Here is a 20100-nt window from a genome sequence, read left to right on the forward strand (position 1 = left end):
TTCCAAATAAATGTCTAATACCCCTAAGACCAACCAGACCTGGGTTCAAATGCTTGGGGTATTTTTTAAATATTTGTATTTGAAAATACACTGAGTATTTTCAGTATTTGAGTATTTTTCTTGGCCCGGATGATACAGTACTTGCTGTGCTCTGTACTATGTGGACTACTCCCATAGTTGACCTCTGCTCTGGGAACTATGAGCAGCTATTTTTTGCCTGGAGTGATTCCTGCTAAGGGAGTGTCGTGTCTTGTCTTGTAACTCCTTTAGGAAGCATTGATTGACGTCAAAGCCTTACTCTTGTCCCTCCATTTCTCCATCTTCTCTCCAAGGAGGCTCGTCATGGGCAGTCTCTGTGTCGATGGGTTTGACTTGGGGAACCTCTATGCTCTCACCCATACTCAAAGCCGAAGCTGCTGGTGACTGGACTCTAGCGGATTAGCCCATCTCTGTCATATTGAAATCTTAAGGGGCTTGTCTGAGCCTCCATCGCTTAAGCAAGCAAGACTTGCTGTCGATCACATCTTCACCAAACCGTCACAAGAGTGTGTGCAAAATAGAGCCTATTTTTATGTAGGATACAGATCGAATACATTGGTCTGGGTCCGGAGATTTAAACTCCAAAAGCTAAAGTTATTCAGCCAGCGTGTTGGAGCACACAACACCAGCTAATTTTAAAATCTTGTTTAAAGGTAGATAATTGGTCCTTTTTGGCCATTGAGTGTGTTTTCAGTGCCCTAATCAATTTGCGTGTTTTCCTGTCTCCTTCAGCTGCCGGCATAAACAGTGGAAGACTGAGCTGCCTGCTTCGAGTGTGGTCATTACCTTCCACAATGAGGCCCGCTCAGCTCTGCTCCGCACCGTAGTCAGGTGAGCCCACACACACACACACACACACACACACACACACACACACACACACACACACACACACATGCCAGGAACACCAGTTTGTGTCAAGAACTGCAACACAGCTGGATTTTTCACGCTCAACAGTTTCCTGTGTGTATCAAGAATGGTCCACACACACACACACACACACACACACACACACACACACACACACACACACACACACACACACACACAGGCTAGGCCTGGAGATACTAACCCATGTCTAACCCTCTCCCTCCCTCCCTCCCTCCCTCCCCTCCCACTCCAGTGTTCTTAAGAAGAGTCCCCCACACCTTGTCAAGGAGATTATACTGGTGGACGATTACAGCGACAACCGTGAGTTTCTGTTTGATGAGTGGCCTTAACTCTCTCTCTTTTGCCCTGTGCCTCTGTCACTCTGGATCAGTACTGGCACTGGTTTAGAGGTTCCAGGCCCTTCTCTCCCCCACCACCCAGTCTGTAAACTAAAGCCCCTGTCCTGAACCATTGTCGAGCCTCCCTCCCTCTCAACTCTGGGTGACCCCCGAACCTAAGGGCACATGCCTCTTGCTTGGGCTTTGATGGCTGTGCACTCCAGACACTTTAACAGACATCACGCCTATCATATGTGTTTTTATTTCCCTCCATAGTTTTCATCAAGGTCTCTTGTTGTACATTAAAGTGTTTTGAGATAGATTGAAGCTACTTTGATATTTGAGTCGTTCTAGAGTTGTTGTCCGTCAGTGTCTGGGCCACTCCGTAAACCTTTGGTCCCTCTTTATATGATACAGAACTGAATGAAGTCTTCATAAACCCATTACAAGGCCTATATAGATGTTTCTTTGACATGTATATAGATGGTTTATTTTAATAACCTTTGGTGTCTCGTGGTTCAGCGGAGGATGGAGCCTTGTTGGGGAAAATTGAGAAGATCCGGGTTCTTCGAAATGATCGCCGAGAAGGTGAGTGGACAAATGGGAAAAGGAATAAAACTGTTAGTTGGAAATGAGTGGTCAGGCTTCATTCATCATAGTATTTGAATCCCATTTTTATTGACCTTGTCCAACGCTGCATGTACCTTAATCAGTGATTTGCCAGTTGTAAAAGCAGAGAAATATTATTTGGGCTAGGAAAGGGTTGAGTTTAAACAGAGTCCTGATTGTTAGGGCAATTCTCATGAAAAGCACTGAACAGGTTTATAGGGGCCAACGGGGAGAAAATATACACTCCAGAACAATGAAGAGTTTGTAACAAGCAGAGTATATTTTTGAAAAGTGCTTTGTGTGCTGTCCAATAGAAAGAACATTGGGCCAAAAAATACCTGGCTGCAGTCCTCTGTTCATTATCGCTATCTCTGCAAAACTGATTACCTCATTTACAACTCCACAATCGCACACTGCCCCCTTCAACCAATTAAGCATGAATTTAATTATCGAACCCGGGATCAAAGAAAGTTAATATGAGCTAGCACTTCAGCAAAGATACTAGATGACTTCAGAAGTCCATTAAAACTTACTAATTAAATACACTGAGTGTACAAAACATTAAGAACACCTTCCTAATATGGAGTTCCACCCCCCTTTTTGCCCTCAGAACAGCTTCAATTTGTCAGAGCATGGACTCTACAAGGTGTCAAAGCGTTCCACAGGGATGCTGGCTCATGTTGACTACAATGCTTCCCACAGTTGTGTCAAGTTGTCTGGATGTCCTTTGGGTGGTGGACCATTCTTGATACACACAGGAAACTGTTGAGCGTGAAAAATCCAGCTGTGTTGCAGTTCTTGACACAAACTGGTGTTCCTGGCATCTACTACTATACCCCGTTCAAATGCAATCTTTTGTCTTGTCCATTAACCCTCTGAATGGCACACATACACAATCCATGTCTCAATTGTCTCTAGGTTTAAAAATCATTCTCCTCCAATTCATCTTCACTGGATAGATCAAGTGACATCAATAAGGGATCATAGCTTTCATCTGGTCAGACGATGTCATGGAAAGAGCAGGTGTTCCTAATGTTTTGTACACTCATTGCAGCTATCACTTTAATAATTTAACCATATTTTGGTGAAATGCACATCCCAAACTTCAGAGAACCGGTGTTGGGCAATAAGTATACTTCGATAAAGAAGTTAGAGCCTCGCACACATGAATAGCCCATTGTGTATTTGTAGATTACATCATGTTGTTGACACCTCCACAGGTCTGATGAGATCTCGGGTGAGGGGGGCCGACGCTGCCACTGCCAGTGTTCTCACCTTCCTGGACAGCCATTGCGAGTGTAACGAACACTGGCTGGAACCGCTGCTGGAGAGAGTGGCTGAGGTCAGTGTGTCCCACTGTCACAGAACACACACCTGACATTGAGTGCTGCTCACTGCGCTGATCTGTTGAGTTGTTGTGTTTACAGAGAGAGGAGAGCGCACCTGGAGATTTCTCAGACAGGCAGGAAGACAGACACAAAGACATGCAGACACTGGCAGGGGGCAGGTGGACAGGGAGACAGACAGACACACACAATGACAGACGGACGGACGGACAGACAGACACACTGGTGGATAAACGCACTGACAGACATTGGTGATTCAGAGGGGCTGAGAATAGCACAGGTAACGTTAGACACACTCAAGGTTCTTAAATGGATACACAGACAGAGGGACAGTTTGGGGTTCAGCCAGGTAGGGTAAACATGACTAGTTGCTAAAGAATGCAATATCGACAAGCTTCAAGAGTATTATCTACTGTACGTGTCACTCAGTTGTGGGGAGGAGCTGCCGCACCCTCCGCTAGCAAACAAGTGCATTGCACCAGGACGTGCATCCTGTTGGGCACCTGCCCAGCAAGGACAGTTCAAACACACACACACACACACGCGCTTGCAAACAAACAGAATAACACAGCCTTTCAACCCCTCTTGAGTTTTCCATGATTTTTTACTGTGTTCACTTGGCTTCAACACTTGTTTACTGCTGTCAGGTCTGAACACAGTTTAGGAAAAACTAAGTAATATGATTTAATGAGCTCTAACTCACCGTTGGTTTGACCAATCTTCCATGGAACACTGTCACTGCTGTAGTTCTGTTGTTCCAACAAAAGACTTGGAATAGCTCTGCAATGATTCAATCCATCTGATTATATCACTCTCAGCAAATCATCCACTTCCCTTTTGGAAATCTATTTGTGTTCTGGCTGCGTTAGGCTTATATATTTAAGTACAAATTTGGGCAAACGTTTGACTCGCCGTAGATCTGTTTTGGACTAACTTTGTTATAGCTTTTATCCAGTGTCTGGATTGAAATGATGCAGTAGTTTTACTGAATATTTCAGTCCTTCAGTAATGCTGAATTCAAATCCAGTGGACAGTCTCTCAATTGGTTTGAATTGAGAGACCACCTACCTCTGTTGCCCCCATGCCCACCCCATAAAATAATTTGTGGCTTCTTTCGGTTAAAATTAACAGTTTTGGTGGCAGAGGGGCCTGGATGTTGGGAGTCTTTGTGGACCGCCTGGAAAAGAATGTAGCAAAATCTAGCGGAACACTCTGGATCTTTGTGTCCCATCTTAATCTCTCTTTACTTCTCCAACAGGACAAAACGCGAGTTGTTTCCCCCATCATCGACGTCATCAACATGGACAACTTCCAGTACGTAGGTGCCTCGGCCGATCTCAAAGGAGGTAAATCCCCCTCAATTACGCCAGCAGCTTTCCTTTCCTCTCTAGGGCAGGCTGGCCTTTAGGAAAATCACACTGCAGTTTTCCACTCGGTGCCCAAAGTCACCTTCTGCCAAAGATGTCTAGGTTTTTTGGTGTGTGTGGCTGGCTGGCTGTGACTGCGCATGAGTGTGAAAGCAAAGAAGAGAATAAGTACATGATAAATCTTGAAAATGGGAATGCCCTTTGGAATGGAAGCTATTTGATTGATTCGTCCAAGGATATAGGCAGATAACATTAACACTGTGTCGTTGTGTATTCTATACGGCTTATGAGAAGTGTTATGTACAGCCATAAGAAAATAGAGGGAATGCCACAGATATGTGATGTATCAGATAGGCATTGTGTTATATAAGTTTTAGTAGGAATACAATCACATCTGACAACCAGCGCAGCTTTTTCCTGTTGTCAAAATGACTCTGTACCTGGTGTGTGTGTTTTTCCACCTCTAGGATTTGATTGGAACCTGGTCTTCAAGTGGGACTATATGACCCTGGAGCAGAGGAGGGCACGTCAAGGAAACCCCACTGCTCCAATCAAGTAAGCCACCCTCTGCTCTGTCTGTTCTTTCTGCTGCCCTTTCCTGCTAGCCTCACCTCTACTAATAATTCATAGCTACGCATCTGGGCCTGCTGGAGGAGATGCTGAGGAAGGCAGCATTAGATGTCAGTATCAGTGTGCAGCGTCAGAACTGAGCACTCTGGGGAATACGGGCCAATGCTCCTCAAAAAGACCCGGAGCCTTTGAGCCTCTAAGTCCTGTTTTGTCCCAGACATCTACGGTGCCGTATGACGAGTGCAGTAAACAAAGGCAGAGGTGATTGAAGATGTTCGTATCATCTTATCCAGCTTTGTCTTAAACTGTGTATGGTGATAAGGGAGAAGAGATTTGATGGGGATATTGCTGTTAAAGGTTAGATTTAGTACATTGACCTATTTTCCTGCAATTCTATCACTTGTAGATCAGAAGAGAGGGCAAAAACGTTGATTCGTTCAATCAATATGAGCTCACAGAAATGATTGTTTAACTAAGTAACCCAATGTCAGATGCATTCTCTCAGTGAACCATGGTTTACCAACAGAGGGCAGCATTTAATCGATATCCAAAGGCTAGAATTTGAATTTGGCCCTTAATTTCCTAAAATGCATTTTGTTCCTCTTCGCTAGGTGATGGTAATTAATCCAAAGGATGACAATTCATTTTTCATAATTTGTTTTGTTTGAAATCTTCCACTAGATCCATGGATTTCCCAAAAGTTAATTTAAGAGAGAACAACAGCAGACTAGTTCAAGATGCACATTATGTATTTCTTCCTTTTGAAAACAAAATGGCCTCTGAGCAGAAGTGGTGTATTCTTCCCTCCAGACAGCCAGAGGACAGGACACCACATCCCCTGCTGCTGCCAGGTTACAGGGCCAGGCTCTGTGCATCACATGCTGATGAGAGGACTGTAGGAGAGCTAAACTTGGCTTGACTTTGCTTAGTCTGTCTCACAGTTTTGTCTCATGACCCTGACGAACTGTACTTTCGGTCCTACCTCTTTCTCAGGACTCCCATGATTGCCGGCGGACTCTTTGTCATGGACAAGGACTACTTTGAGTTGCTGGGGAAGTACGACATGATGATGGATGTGTGGGGCGGAGAGAATCTAGGTAATAGGACACAGAACACTAGGAACGCTTGAGCTTGTTTGACATTGTGTGCCTGGGGAATGGGAGAGGAAGTGTGCCCCAAGTGTGCCCCAATCCCCTTTTGTTGGATTGGTTTATGATGTCCATATGTTAACCAAGAGTTGAGGAGAGATGGACTGCATCACTTCTTCTTTTTATAAGAAAGAATGTGTTGATCCCAAATTGATTGCATAGTCAATTTACACACAGCTCTGACACACACTTAATCCACCTGACATGCCACCAGGGGTCTTTTCAGTCCCCAAATCCAGAACAAATTCAAAAAAAGTGTATAGTATTATATAGAGCCCTTATTGCATGGAACTCTGATCCATCTCCTATTGCTCAAATAATCAGTAAACCAAGTTTTTTAAAAACTGATAAAGCATCCTCACAACACAACGCCTCTCCCCTATTTGACCTAGATAGTTTGTGTGTATGTAGTGATATGTAGGCTACGTGTGTCTTTAAAAAAACAATGGATGTAGTTCTGTTCTTGTCTATTAATGTTCTGTATAATGCCATGTTTCATGTTTTGTGTGGACCCCAGGAAGAGTAGCTGCTGCTTTTGCAACAGCTAATGGGGATCCTAATACCAAATATTGACATTGAAGGTACCAACCGTGGGAAGTTATATCACAATGAAATGTAACTCTAAAACCTTGCCATAAACCGTTATATTAATATGTGTGTTTTGTGTTTGGACATTGCAGAGATCTCTTTCCGCGTGTGGCAGTGTGGCGGCAGTCTAGAGATCATTCCCTGCAGTCGAGTGGGACACGTCTTCAGGAAGCAGCACCCATATACCTTTCCTGGGGGCAGTGGCACCGTGTTTGCTAGGTGACTATTGATTGTCCCTGTGATGTGATTTAGACTCGGCTAAAGTCTGCCCTCTTCGGTCCAATATGTGTAAAAACCTATTCTACATACTGTCATATAACAACCAACCAGAATGACGGTACATTAGGGTTTTGAAATATGAGTCATAAAGAATACCCACTGTACAGGCTAACAACTGGCAATTGAGTTATACCACTAACTTTACCCTTGTTTTTTACCCTTATTTTCCCCTTTACCGTTCTCAAAGATCCAATGAAATTCAAGCTGAGGCGGCGGGGTGAATACCTGCTAGCCAAATGACATAACTTGCGGTTGTAGCCCATAGAGGGCCTGTTTCATTCCTCTGAAATTCACATCATAATACCTGCTGTTCAAGTCTAGCTGAGCTGCAGTCATTAAAATAGAGGCGCAGTCAGAGAAGAAGCCTCAGCTCTGCTCTCATCTTGGCTTCACCCCTGCAGTGTCAACACTGTTCAAGTATGCATCACATCAGGGTGATTCATCAATGCGATGAGAGTGAGTGAACGTTCCTTCACTGCCAGTCTGTCACACAGCACTGGAAACCCCACAGATTGCCAGGTCTTAGGATGTGTGCTCTTTTCTCAAAATAGTCGAGGACTGTCACTCTCCTCCTGTGTTTTCTGAAGCCTGAACCGCCTCATCACTTTCTCTTGCCCTGTTCAAATGATTTTGACAGGCCTCCTTCATTGAAGAAATAATAGATATGATCAAATGAATAGGTCCAAGCAGAGGCTACTGTACCATGAAATGGTCTGATCAGTGACTATTTCAAGGACTGGAAGGACCAGGAAGGACACATTTTTGTAAGTATTCTAACGTGGTGTCTGTCCGTCCACAGGAACACAAGGCGAGCAGCAGAGGTGTGGATGGACGAGTTTAAGAACTTCTACTACGCCGCTGTGCCCTCGGCCCGAAACGTGCCCTATGGCAAGTAAGTGTCCTTTCAGACACCGTTCTTCCCATGATGGCATCGCAGACTGCCCTGCTGAGCTTGTATAGAATATCAAAATGTCCCTTTTTCTGACACCTCCAGAAGGTCAGGTACTACACCGAGTTATAGTAGTGATCTCAGTTGTCTCCAGATGTCATGTTGCGGCTGTCTGTCTCTCTGAGATGGCTGGTAATTAGATGAGTCATGGGTTTCCTCTCTGTGTGTCTGGCAGCATTCAGAGCAGAATGGAAATGAAGAAGAGGCTGGGCTGCCAGCCATTCAAGTGGTACCTGGAGAACGTGTACCCTGAGCTGCGGTAAGTAGAGACCACACCACCACAGTGGACCAGCAATATATTTATTTGAAAACGGACAAAGTTCAATGGAAAGACATAACTGTTGACTGTTTAACCTACCATTATATAGGCAGAACAGAGTTTGGGGGCCTATGCTGCTTGCCACTTAGAAATTAAACTAGGGGAAAGACTGCGGTGGGTGGCATATACCCACATCTTGTGATTTGACATCCCCTTGACTTGTGCTGTGTGTCTGGCCCTGCAGGGTCCCTGACCATCAGGACATTGCCTTTGGTGCTCTGCAGCAGGGAGGTAACTGCTTAGACACGCTGGGACACTTTGCAGATGGAGTGGTGGGGGTCTACGAATGCCACAACGCTGGGGGAAATCAGGTATCATTCAGGGCTCAGGTACTGCTCAGATCCATTACACATAACCAAGCTGTGCACTGGGCTGGGTAACACAATGAGGTGGGTTTACTTTATAAATAAATTACTGCCTCAGCTTTTCAGAGGGTCACAGTGCACATGTCAAAGAGTTGGTATTGTACTGGACAGTCAACTAATGCTTTGATTGGGTGTCTCCGATTCATACTGATGAAATGCATTTTGATGTCCCACTTACCACAACATATTGATCTCATATACTAAGCTGGAGGAGGGGATTCTGGGAGTCCAGCCACTGTTGGTGTAAATATGTGTGATTTTCAACATACAACATGTATACGTCACATATTCACACTTGACAAAGACAAACGCTTTAGAAGTGGATCTGTATAATTGTTCAGGAGTACCTAAACTGTGCCAATGTAGCAAATTCACTGTGTCCCACTCTTTGTCCGCAGGAATGGGCGCTGACCAAGGACAAGTCAGTAAAGCACATGGACCTTTGTCTGACGGTGGTAGACCGCACCGCAGGCTCACAAATCAAGCTGCAGGGCTGCAGGGAAAATGACAGCAGACAGGTGAGCGAGCTGAGCACCACGGATCAGATCGATCAAAAAGTAGTAGTAGTAAATGAAAGTGACTCACCTCAGTCTGGCAGTTAGCATGGTAATAGAACATCAATTTAGTTTTGCCGTGGAATATGATGGATTGGGATGATCCCTTTTGATATGCACTGTAGATAATTCACCATAAACTCACTGTCAATTGAAACCATTAGTGATTATAGTACTCACAGTACATACAAACCTGTGGCTGATGTCACCCTTGTTTCCCCCATGTCCCAACATCCCCCTTCCTTGTGTGTCTCCAGAAATGGGAGCAAATTGAGAGCAACTCTAAGTTGCGGCACGTGGGTAGCAACCTGTGCCTGGACAGCCACAGTGCACGCACTGGGGGGCTGACAGTGGAGGTGTGCAGCCCCAACCTCAACCAGCAGTGGAAGTTCACTCTCAACCTCCAACTCTAGAGAGAGACAGTGTCCCCACCACCACCTCCTCCACCACCACCTCCTGCTCTCCTCCCCGGAGCCACATAGACTAGAGCCACCCAGCAACAACTACGGACAGATGGACGGACAGACGGAGGCCCCCGGAGGGGCCACAACACACAGAGGGAAGGATATGAAACTACAGACCAAGTGGGATGATGATGCTTTCCATTCAACTATATACCTCAGTGTTTCATCTTTAGTCCTGCTCTTTGGAAAGTGAATGTTCTTTTTCTTAATGCAGGTGAAATGGAATTAACTTTCTGGATGTTTTTTTTTGTTTTTTTTTACGTGTTCTTTTAAAATTTCTCTTTCCACTGAAGTTCACTGCGTTTCTGAAATGGATGCGACTTATTTTGTTGTCCTCTTCCCTCTCTCAAGTAATCTATCTTTGTTGAATGTAAAAGACGTATTCCATAGAGGTTCCCTGACTAGACCGAGACGGCCCAGGAAGAAAGCTGATAGTTTTGGTATGGTTTCAGTTGGGTTTGGCCCCTTAAAGGTCCTGCTGGTAGAAGGGAAAGGACTCTACGCACTGTTCATTCACTGAAACGCTCTCTACTGATTGCTGGGCTGTTCTGACAGAGTGAACAGTAAAGAGATGGAGAGAACAAAATCCGTTTTTTTCTTCTACAATTATACAGAATTTTCATCCTGCTCCTGTCACACGTGTTGTAAAAAGGTGCGTTGTCTGATCAGAAGGGTGCTCTTCGCGGGTCTCTCTCATGGATACTTTTGGGGCCAGGAGTTGTCGAGGGTGTGGATGTATCGCTGCTGGGTCATCAGATTGTAGCACTTGTTGCTACGACTCTTCCTTCTTTTTCCCATCACAATTGGATGGAAAACATTTTTTTTTATCATTCATGTATTTTTTTCTTTGCAAAAGCAGTAGTGTCCCAAGTTTATTGATTCATTTGTAACAGACATTTAATATTTTTTTGTTCAATTATACTGTAGAATAATCAACTAAGTTACACAGTAAATTGAACTGATATTTCTTTATACTCGTTGCTTGACTGTGCTCTTGTGAGTAAAAACGTATCTACTTACGGTATCGATTTTCTTTCCCCTTCTCCCTTTTCAGTGTTCGTGTTACCATGGTAACAACCTCATACAAATTAGTAAAGAGTTTATTACAGGGTAATGTTGGAACCATCATTTCCATTCTTAGAAGTGTTCTTGAAATGTTCTCACACACAGTACAGTACATTGGAGTCCTTATTGTCACTATTTGTGATTTGCCATTTTAGAAAAGTACACTTCATCTGAGGTAAGCGACAAAGACAGCATTTACATGGGAGGGCCTTGTGTTGCATGTTGTACCAATACTTGAGCGTCTTTTTTTCTGTCCTTTTGTTTGTCTCGACATTGCACGCATGCTTTGTGAATGATGTCTTTGCCTTTTTTGATATCCATCATACTGTAAAGGGGAATGTGTTTTTGTGCGCTAGTGAACAGGTTTCTTAAAGGAGGGCAGGTCATTCGGCTATAGTTAACTGGACTCAAGGGAGAAAAGCAATAAGATGTTCTTATTTCAGTATCATTGTTGTGCATTTAGCTCGCATCTGCTTCGGGTGTATTCTGATTGGGTTAATACATTAGCTTGTGATTTATGTGGTACTTTAAACGTTACTGTTCGTTTCTGAGGGGCAGCGGAACCCACCACTAATGTGATGGCCAAAGGAGCCTATAACGACTTACGAAAGCAAAGATTCATCCATTGACATGGCATTGTTTGTCTCGGTTGGGATGCCCCCAATTTCAATAGATTAATTTATTCTAGAATAGCAAATTACTAATTATTCAGTAATATTTGCTGTCTGTATTTTGTGAGCCCTCATTATATATATGCATATATCCCTTTGTTCTACACCATTCTGGTCAAACCTTCGTATACATAGGGAGACTCCAACCACCATCGGTATAGAAACAAGCATCACAACGACAAAACAGATGCAACAGCTCCCATCTCTAACTTGTGTGGAGGTATTGCATTTCAAAAATGCCAAAGAGATGAGGTATCCCACAGTAAGAGGTGTGGAGCAGGGGATAGAGGTAACATCCCATTTTTTACCTGCAGTATCTGCAGTTCAGAGTGTGAGATCTGAGTGAGCAGGACTATGGGGTGTTGTAACCGCCCATGTGAGAGAGGTTTAGTAGGATTATGACAAGTTGCACATGGTATGAGCTGTCTGCCATCACATCACTGTTGAAATTGTAACAATTTCAGAGATCATGTCAATTGTAACAATTCAAATGTGAAAGTTCAGCTGGTTAGAGGGAGGCCTACAGTACTAAATGGGATTGCTTGTGTGAACATTGTCTACATGGTGGCAACGGTTGTTCAAGTATTGAATAAAGCCTTTTTAGTAAGACTTGTGTGAAAATGAAGTTTGCTGTTCACTTTAGGAATTACGGAGGGAAAAAAATCGTAGAATTACAGCCACATTTTAATTGGATGAAATGTTTACATAGCACAATGTGCCAAAGTTATTTACTTATTTGATTTGCATTGTCAATACAATTTGTGATTCAAGTTTAGGTGAGGGACGTGCATTGACTAAATGATGACTGAAACCAAATTATTGATCACAAGAAATTGTAATTTGGGATATTGAATACGGTTTGTTCCTCTATTTACTGCTGTAGGAAAATTGGATTGATTCAAATCAGTGGCAAGGGAGGCAGCATGGAGGTAACATTTAAGTGTATATCTTTGTATATACAGTACGTTTGTCTATATACACATACTGTAAGCAACAGCAGTTACTAGTGAGTTGGTCTACTGTACAGCGCTTGTAATTCATTGTTTTATAGTTATGGCAAATTCAACTAAATGAGGAAAAATGATTCACTTAAATAAATGCATTTATATAAGAGGTGTGGACTTTCTTTGCTAAGTCTTCAAGGAATGCAATGAGAAATGAAGCTTGGATTGTAATGATGGCTGTAACTAAACAATTCAAATCAGTTTTCCTGACCTGAATGCTCTCATTGCTATGCAGTCATTCTCAGGGAACAGAAAAGGCCTCTAACAAAGAGATCCGGTGTCTGATTTCCAATCTGCCCATTCTGGACAGCATACTTGTTAAGTCGTGTGTGTGTGTGTGTACACACACACACACACCTCTCTAGCTCTCCAACGTGCGTGTGTAAAAAATAATGCCACTTAATGGATGCGTTTCGATTTCCGTGCAACGGGAGCTACAGTATAGATCAAATGGTTGTGTGTATGGAATTAAGGTCCAGCTCGTTGCATGCACATGGCCAGTGGGAACTAAATGGTTTGTACTTAATGTGTAATGCTCATCACATCCCAGGGTAATGTAACATACATTAGTTGATGACTCAGCAGCCTTAAACTGACCATCTGTCACCCACTACTACCTACAGCACAGCACATTAGACATGCACCTAGCCCACAGGGGGTGCTAGTGTGGTATGCCCATATTGGTCACTATCTAAAAGTATCATTTAGAAGGTGTATAATGTTAAGGGAGCCTACATAAACTCTTGACACTGGTGGTGTATAAAATCGTGAACATTTATTAGCAACATGGTGTAAACTCAGGTGGTATACATACGATTCACAAAGTCCATCAGGGTGGTGTACTGTTAACATGAAGATCACAGAGGGAAGGTTTACAATAGGCTACATACACACTCAATGAGGAGAAATAACAAACACGCACGATACAGCAATCACTTTTCCTCCACCGATGAAAAACACACAGGACAAGAAGCAGTTTCAACAACATTCCCAGAGCAGTCATACATTGCAGTTTGTGTGTTGTATAGAATTCATCTGATACGGTAGGAAGTTTGGTCCAGCTTACATGAGCTATTTACATATTATTAGTACACTGTCAAATACACCATTCTGGAACTAGATTTCATTTTACCAACTACCCTTAATATTAGTCTTGACAACTTTTCTACTGACCTATTATCTATAATTTCTTACAGTATTTTGATAGCACCTTATTGTATTTTTTATTAATAGCGAATAATGAAGCCCTGAGGTCGGCAAAGTTAATTTACTTGAGTGTCTCAATCATACATCTTCAGGTCCCAACTTTAGACTTTCAATTGCCAGAGTGCACCATAGGCCTACAGAAGACGTGTTATTTTCTTGCCACGGTCATTACACTTTAACATATCGTAATCTTCCACTGTGTTTTAGAATGGAAATTACTAACAAATGGTGTCCAAAATTTCTAGATTACTTATTAAAATGTATTTCAGCAGTCTTGATCACTAATGCAGAGTGGAGGCTGTATTGAATGAAAAACATTCACAAAATGTGTTGGCTTTTTACTAACTATAAAAAGGACCCAATGGGCATTGGGCTGCCTGACTAGCCAACTTACTTGCATGCAGTCTCAGTTTGTCCATTAACGGCTACGGGTGGAGGCGGGTGCAGTACCAGTACCAGTACCATGGTATTGGCGCTCTATATGCTTTATGGGTCTGAAAACAGCAGTAAATAGGGAAAGGGGGATATCTAGTCAGTTGTGTAACAATGCATTCAAAAGAAATGTGTCTTCCGCGTTTAACCCAACCCCTCTGAATCAGAGAGGTGGGTGGGGGCTGCCATAATCGACATCCACGTCTTCGTCGCCCGGGGAACAGTGGGTTAACTGCCTTGCTCAAGCGCAGAACGACACTTTTTTTTTTAACCTTGTCAGCTCTGGGATTCAATCCGGCAACCTTTCAGTTATTGGCCCAACACTAACGGCTACCTGCCACCGAATACCAGAAGGAAAGAAGATGGCATGTGGCAATAGACTGAGTGGGCTGTCAATCAACTGACCTCATTAATTTTACAGAGCAATGGTAAATTAATATTGCCTCTTAGAAGCTAGGGAATTACAGTGACATCAGATTGACACAAAGACATTCCAGGAAATGATAAATGGCAATGATGATTAAAAAAAAATAATATCTGGCCTCAGGATTTGGATATGACTTGGCCGTTGATATAGTTTATGTCTGTTGTCTTTTCTAGTAGATTGCTTTAAAGAACCAAATGTTGTAAGGGTTGAACTATAAACCTAGTTATCTAATCATGGAGTGAGAAAATAATTTCATGAACACAGATGCACTATACAGATGGTAAACTGTCTTTTGTTTTATCCATCTTGAATAAATTATATATTTTTTAGATATTCTCTGCAGAAGTCATCTGAAGTTACCACATGATACTGGCATGAAATGCCTGGTAAGAAAAGGAGATGTTCTATGTAAAAGGCACTGAGAATATATCTAATACATGGCTGGGCAATAAAATAAACTGTCATATTTTATCTTATTGTAAATTGTAAATCATACATGTTCAACCTGAGAATTTAAACTAAAGCAGTTCTGATTCAAACTGAATACAGGGGGAGGGGGATTAACAGCCCTCCATCTCTCCTGATTATAATTGGTTCATGAAATCACTCAGAGTAGCAATAACGGATCACCACACGAGTCATCTGCTCTCTACTTGGCCATGGTGGTATTAATAACATTAAATATGGCCTAATAGACATTGCTTAGTAACACTACACTTACAGAACATTTTAGAGCTCATCCAAGGACTTGATGACTAATTAAGATATACCGCAAAACACACAATTTAAAGAGATGATATATTTCATTTTGAAGAAGTGTTTACTTTGAAAAGGTTGTTGACTATCATGCATACTTCTTGGTGTCTATCAATATAACAATTCAGAACAAAAGAGCATTGTTATTAGCATCATTAACATACTTATGGCATGTCAGAGAATCTTTCAGACAGTGATCAGTGCACAGAACTAGTGATCGCACACAAACAAACATACACAAGAACGACAATGTTTTTTTGGGGGAAAAGGAAATGGTGAAAAATCACAATCATGTGTCTTACCTAAAAGTGAAGAACCTGATAGAACTATAATCACATGTACTTTCTAATAAGTACACAAAAACAAATGTACCTCAATAGCATATGCACATCATATATTTTGGTAAATATTCATAATGTTTTTAGAATATAATTCCTTTTCATTGGCTTGTAGTATTCATCACCTTCGTGTACTTTCGTTGATCCCCTTTAAATCATTCCTGCATAAATATTGTAGCACTCAGTTGCAGAAGTCTGCACTCAGACAATAATTACCCTTTTTATTAAAAATGGATTTCCTGCTTCTTCATAGAATGGTCAAGCTCTCAATAATTAGAGGAAACAGGCGATAGCAATGAAACAGGATTTAAACTTCAGTGTTCTGCGACAAAACAGATCTTCAGAGCAGAGTCATTAACTCATCTATTTTCTGGGGAAGCATTTAGTACCGCCATTAATTATAGGAATTCATCAAAGCTAGGGATATTTAGTAAACACCGTTATTGAATTGCTTTAAAGTGCAGGACCATCGAAAGTGCATGAGTAGTGCCCTAGCTAGGACAACTCTGCCTCAGTAGTACAAATCTCCCAAACACTTCACACATCAAAAACACAGTCACAGTGGCAAGGAGCGGATAAGCACGATTGTATGTCATCGGCCAAGGGACAAAATAGGCCTGTGTGCGTGGACTTTGGAATTGCACACAATTGAAAGCATTGATTTCACTTTTACACTGACAGTACATTCTCTATTGGCTAAAAATACATTATTAAGCCACGGTGACATTCACTTAACTGACTTAAAACAGCTCAATATACAGCACAGTGGGGTGCTATTCTGTCCCCACACAAGAGGCAAGACCACAGCCTCACAAAGTCATTATGGCAGATCAGGAGGATCCATTCTCCTAAGTCCCTTTGAAAGGATTAACATTGACAAACTTCTGTGGGTCTGGTGTTTTCTTCTCTCCATCTTTTAGTGACATCATTGGAGTGAGATAATTATTGGCGGACGGTATGTAATGTTTAATTTAAACCCAACTTACATACTGTATAGATCAATGTCAGGCTTGCTTCCAGGGTTTGGACAGTGGATGTGACTACAGTGGGCCTATATGATGATATGGGCCACACTGGCACACTGGATATGGGCCACACTCTTAGCTCCCCAGCTGAGCCAGAGGCTCATCATACATCACCAGATGAACTGAACTGAAAACAGTCTGTGTGGTCTGTCAGAGAGTGAGGGTTTGCTGTGGACAGTTGAGTGTTTATCTAGAGTTGAACTGAACTGACCCCTGCAGCTCTTGATTATCCAAGACTACACCACATGGAGACGGTAGTCATGTTGTACAGAAACTGTAGGCTTCATCCAAATGAACGTTCATGTGGTCCTCATTGGCAAGAACGAGAATAATTTATCATATCATCAACCCTTCCCTTTGCAGTCTGAAAACCTGAACACAAGTCACACCATCCAGATTTTTCAATGATGTTGCAAATATACAGCGATGAACCAATTGGCTGAGAATAGGGACTGCCAGTCATATGATCTGATGACCAGTTGCATAGTTCCTATTGACTGAGATATTAAGTTACTGAGTACAGTAAGCATTACCCTGGTAAGCAGGACATTTCCCATTTCAGGTATTAAGCATCAGCAAGATGGCAAGCGCTCTGGAAGGGGGATGGTAATGAAATGTAGTGCAGACTAGTCCTCCATATTTAATTTAAACATAATGGAAGGATCCTGGGCTTATACACACACACACACACACACACACACACACACACACACACACACACACACACACACACACACACACACACACACACACACACACGTAGATAGATACACATTACCAGTCAAAGGTTTGGACACCTACACATTCAAGGGTTTTTCTTTATTTTTACTATTTTCAACATTGTAGATTTATAAGGAAGACATCAAAACTATGAAATAACACATTTGGAATCATGTAGTAACCAAAAAAGTGTTAAACAAAGCAAAATATATTCTTCAAAGTAGCCACACTTTGTCTTGATGACAGCTTTGCACACTCGGCATTCTCTCAATCAGCTTCATGGAGGTAGTCATCTGGAATGCATTTAAATTAACAGGTGTCATGTTAAAAGTAAATTTGTGAAATGTCTTTGCTTATTAATGAGTTTGAGCTAATTGAGTTGTCTTGTGACAAGGTACGGTTGGTATACAGAAGATAGCCCTATTTGGTAAAATACCAAGTCCATATTATGTCAAGAACAGCTCAAATAAGCAAAGAGAAATGACAGTCCATCATTACTTTAAGACATGAAGGTCAGTCAATACGGAAAATCTCTGAATGTTTCTTCAAGTGCAGTCATAAAAACGATCAAGAGCTAAGATGAAACTGGCTCTCATGAGGACAGCCACAGGAAAGTAAGACTGAGAGTTACCTCTGCTGCATAGGATAAGTTCATTAGAGTTACCAGCCCAGAAATTGCAGCCCAAATAAATTCAAGTAACAGACACAGCTCAACATCAACTGTTCAGAGGAGACTGTGTGAATCAGGCCTTCATGGTCGATTTGTTGCAAAGAAACCACTACTAAAGGACACCAATAAGAAGAAGAGACTTGTTTGGGCCAAGAAACATGAGCAAAGGACATTAGTGGAAATTGTTTTTGGATCCAACCGCCGTGTCTTTGTGAAACACAGAGTAGATTCCCACCGTGAAGCATGGAGGAACTGGTGTCAGTGATTTATTTAAAATTCTAGGCACACTTAACCAGCATGGCTACCACAGCATTCTGCAGCAATACACCATCCCATCTGGTTTGCGCTTAGTGGGACTATCATTTGTTTTTCAACAGGACAATGACCCAACACACCTCCAGGCTGTGTAAGGGCTATTAGACCAAGAAGGAGAGTGATGGAGTAATGCATCAGATGACCTGGCCTCCACAATCACCTGACCTCAACCCAATTGAGATGGTTTGGGATAAGTTGGACCACAGAGTGAAAGAAAAGCAGCCAACAAGTACTCAGCATATGTGGGAACGCCTTCAAGACTGTTGGAAAAGCATTCCAGGTGAAGCTGGTTGAGAGAATGCAATTGAGTATACAAAGCTGTCATCAAGGCAAAGAGTGGCTACCTTGAAGAATCTAAAATATATTTTGATCTTTTTGGGGGGTTAATACATGATTCCATGTGTGTTATTTCATAGTTTTGATGTCTTCACTATTATTCTACAAAGTAGAAAATTGTACAAATAAAGAAAAACCCTTGAATGAGTAGGTGCATCCAAACCTTTGACTGGTACTGTAATACATACATACCTACCGACATACACACATACAGTATTTCTTCTTAGTGGTTCAGGTCTATCTTGGAGAGAACACACCCGATGTTGCTCCATAGGTGGTCGAATAGGATCATAGATTTACATTACAGAGTGATATTGCTCTACATGGAAACAATATTTAACCAGATTTTTTTTAAAGAAATCTGAACATTGAACAACAGTACATTATCCAACTGCGTTTTTGTCATGCAGCCTGTGACAATAACAATAGAGAACTGTGTACTGTACAATGGCTCTGCTTTGTGCCTCACTCAGTAAAGAAACTTTAATCTATAGACCGTTCCGACTAAACTATAGACCTGCTCTCCAAACCTGGAGGTTTGGTCCCCCAACCCATTTAACCCAGACTTGGCACTGTTAAAATATTGTTTCATTTAAGGAATTACCTATCCCAGTGTCTACAATTGTAAAGAACAAATCTATTAGTGTTTTGGTTAGTGTGTGTTAGTGTTTTGCATGTGATGAACAGTGTGTGTTTGTGGGTACGTGTGACAGTGTGTGTACACAGTATGTGTGTGCGTATATTACAAAGATTATGTGGCCGCCTCACTGGGTAGGAGAGCAGTCGTCTAAGTCCAGTAGCTCCCTCACCAGTCTCTCTCCAAACTGCGCTCGGCTGTAGCGCTTGATCTGGTAGGCATCGGACATCTTGTACATGATATAGGCGTTGTTTATGGCCATGCTGATGGTCAGCCAGAACACCTGCTGCCACGTTTTGTTTGGCTTGTGGAAGATGAAATACCTGAAAAGGAAAAAATAAAAAAAGACCAACCCTGATTGGCTATATGGGATCTTGGAAATTTGATCATTTGTGTCAGATGATGATGTCCATCACATAGTTATCTGACTGGACATCTGAAATTAGACGGACAGAAGTTACGACGGACAGAAGCGCAGACAGTCATGGAGACAAGATATCCTCCTAAGTGTGAGGCATTGGTTAGTGGTGAGGAGGAGCGATATTCAGCTAACGTCCCTGTTTCTGGCTCTCCAGATGTAATCTGCAGTCCTCCACATCCACAAGTGTTGTGTTCTGTAGCTCAGAGGACCATCTCATTACTGTCCAAACTAATTGGAGGCAGTGAGAGGTTAGAGAGGGTGAGAAGATAAGA

At 42.2% G+C, this 20100-nt stretch overlaps 2 protein-coding genes across 3 annotated transcripts in view; one reads left to right on the forward strand and one right to left on the reverse strand.

The window, feature by feature from the left end:
- The window catches only part of galnt2 (UDP-N-acetyl-alpha-D-galactosamine:polypeptide N-acetylgalactosaminyltransferase 2), a 93370-nt gene extending 80718 nt beyond the window's left edge, over nt 1-12652 (forward strand). The window contains exons 4-16 of one of the 2 annotated variants that reach the window (XM_036956100.2): nt 772-870; nt 1163-1230; nt 1770-1835; nt 3077-3198; nt 4461-4548; nt 5037-5124; nt 6133-6236; nt 6968-7094; nt 7954-8046; nt 8279-8362; nt 8607-8751; nt 9186-9305; nt 9599-12652. In XM_036956100.2, coding sequence (XP_036811995.1) covers nt 772-870; nt 1163-1230; nt 1770-1835; nt 3077-3198; nt 4461-4548; nt 5037-5124; nt 6133-6236; nt 6968-7094; nt 7954-8046; nt 8279-8362; nt 8607-8751; nt 9186-9305; nt 9599-9754 — 1360 coding nt within the window. In that variant the 3' untranslated portion in view covers nt 9755-12652. The remainder of the gene's footprint in view (nt 1-771; nt 871-1162; nt 1231-1769; nt 1836-3076; nt 3199-4460; nt 4549-5036; nt 5125-6132; nt 6237-6967; nt 7095-7953; nt 8047-8278; nt 8363-8606; nt 8752-9185; nt 9306-9598) is intronic. The other variant, XM_036956101.2, reaches the window with a different exon arrangement.
- A 2764-nt stretch (nt 12653-15416) lies between these two features.
- LOC110498783 (piggyBac transposable element-derived protein 5) overlaps nt 15417-20100 on the reverse strand; it is a 34960-nt gene continuing 30276 nt past the window's right edge. Inside the window, exon 7 of the mRNA XM_036956102.2 lies at nt 15417-19730. Coding sequence (XP_036811997.2) covers nt 19535-19730 — 196 coding nt within the window. The 3' untranslated portion in view covers nt 15417-19534. The remainder of the gene's footprint in view (nt 19731-20100) is intronic.

The sequence above is a fragment of the Oncorhynchus mykiss genome, chromosome 20 (genome assembly GCF_057628025.1).
Source record: "Oncorhynchus mykiss isolate SJ-2025 chromosome 20, ASM5762802v1, whole genome shotgun sequence".
Taxonomy (NCBI): domain Eukaryota; kingdom Metazoa; phylum Chordata; class Actinopteri; order Salmoniformes; family Salmonidae; genus Oncorhynchus; species Oncorhynchus mykiss.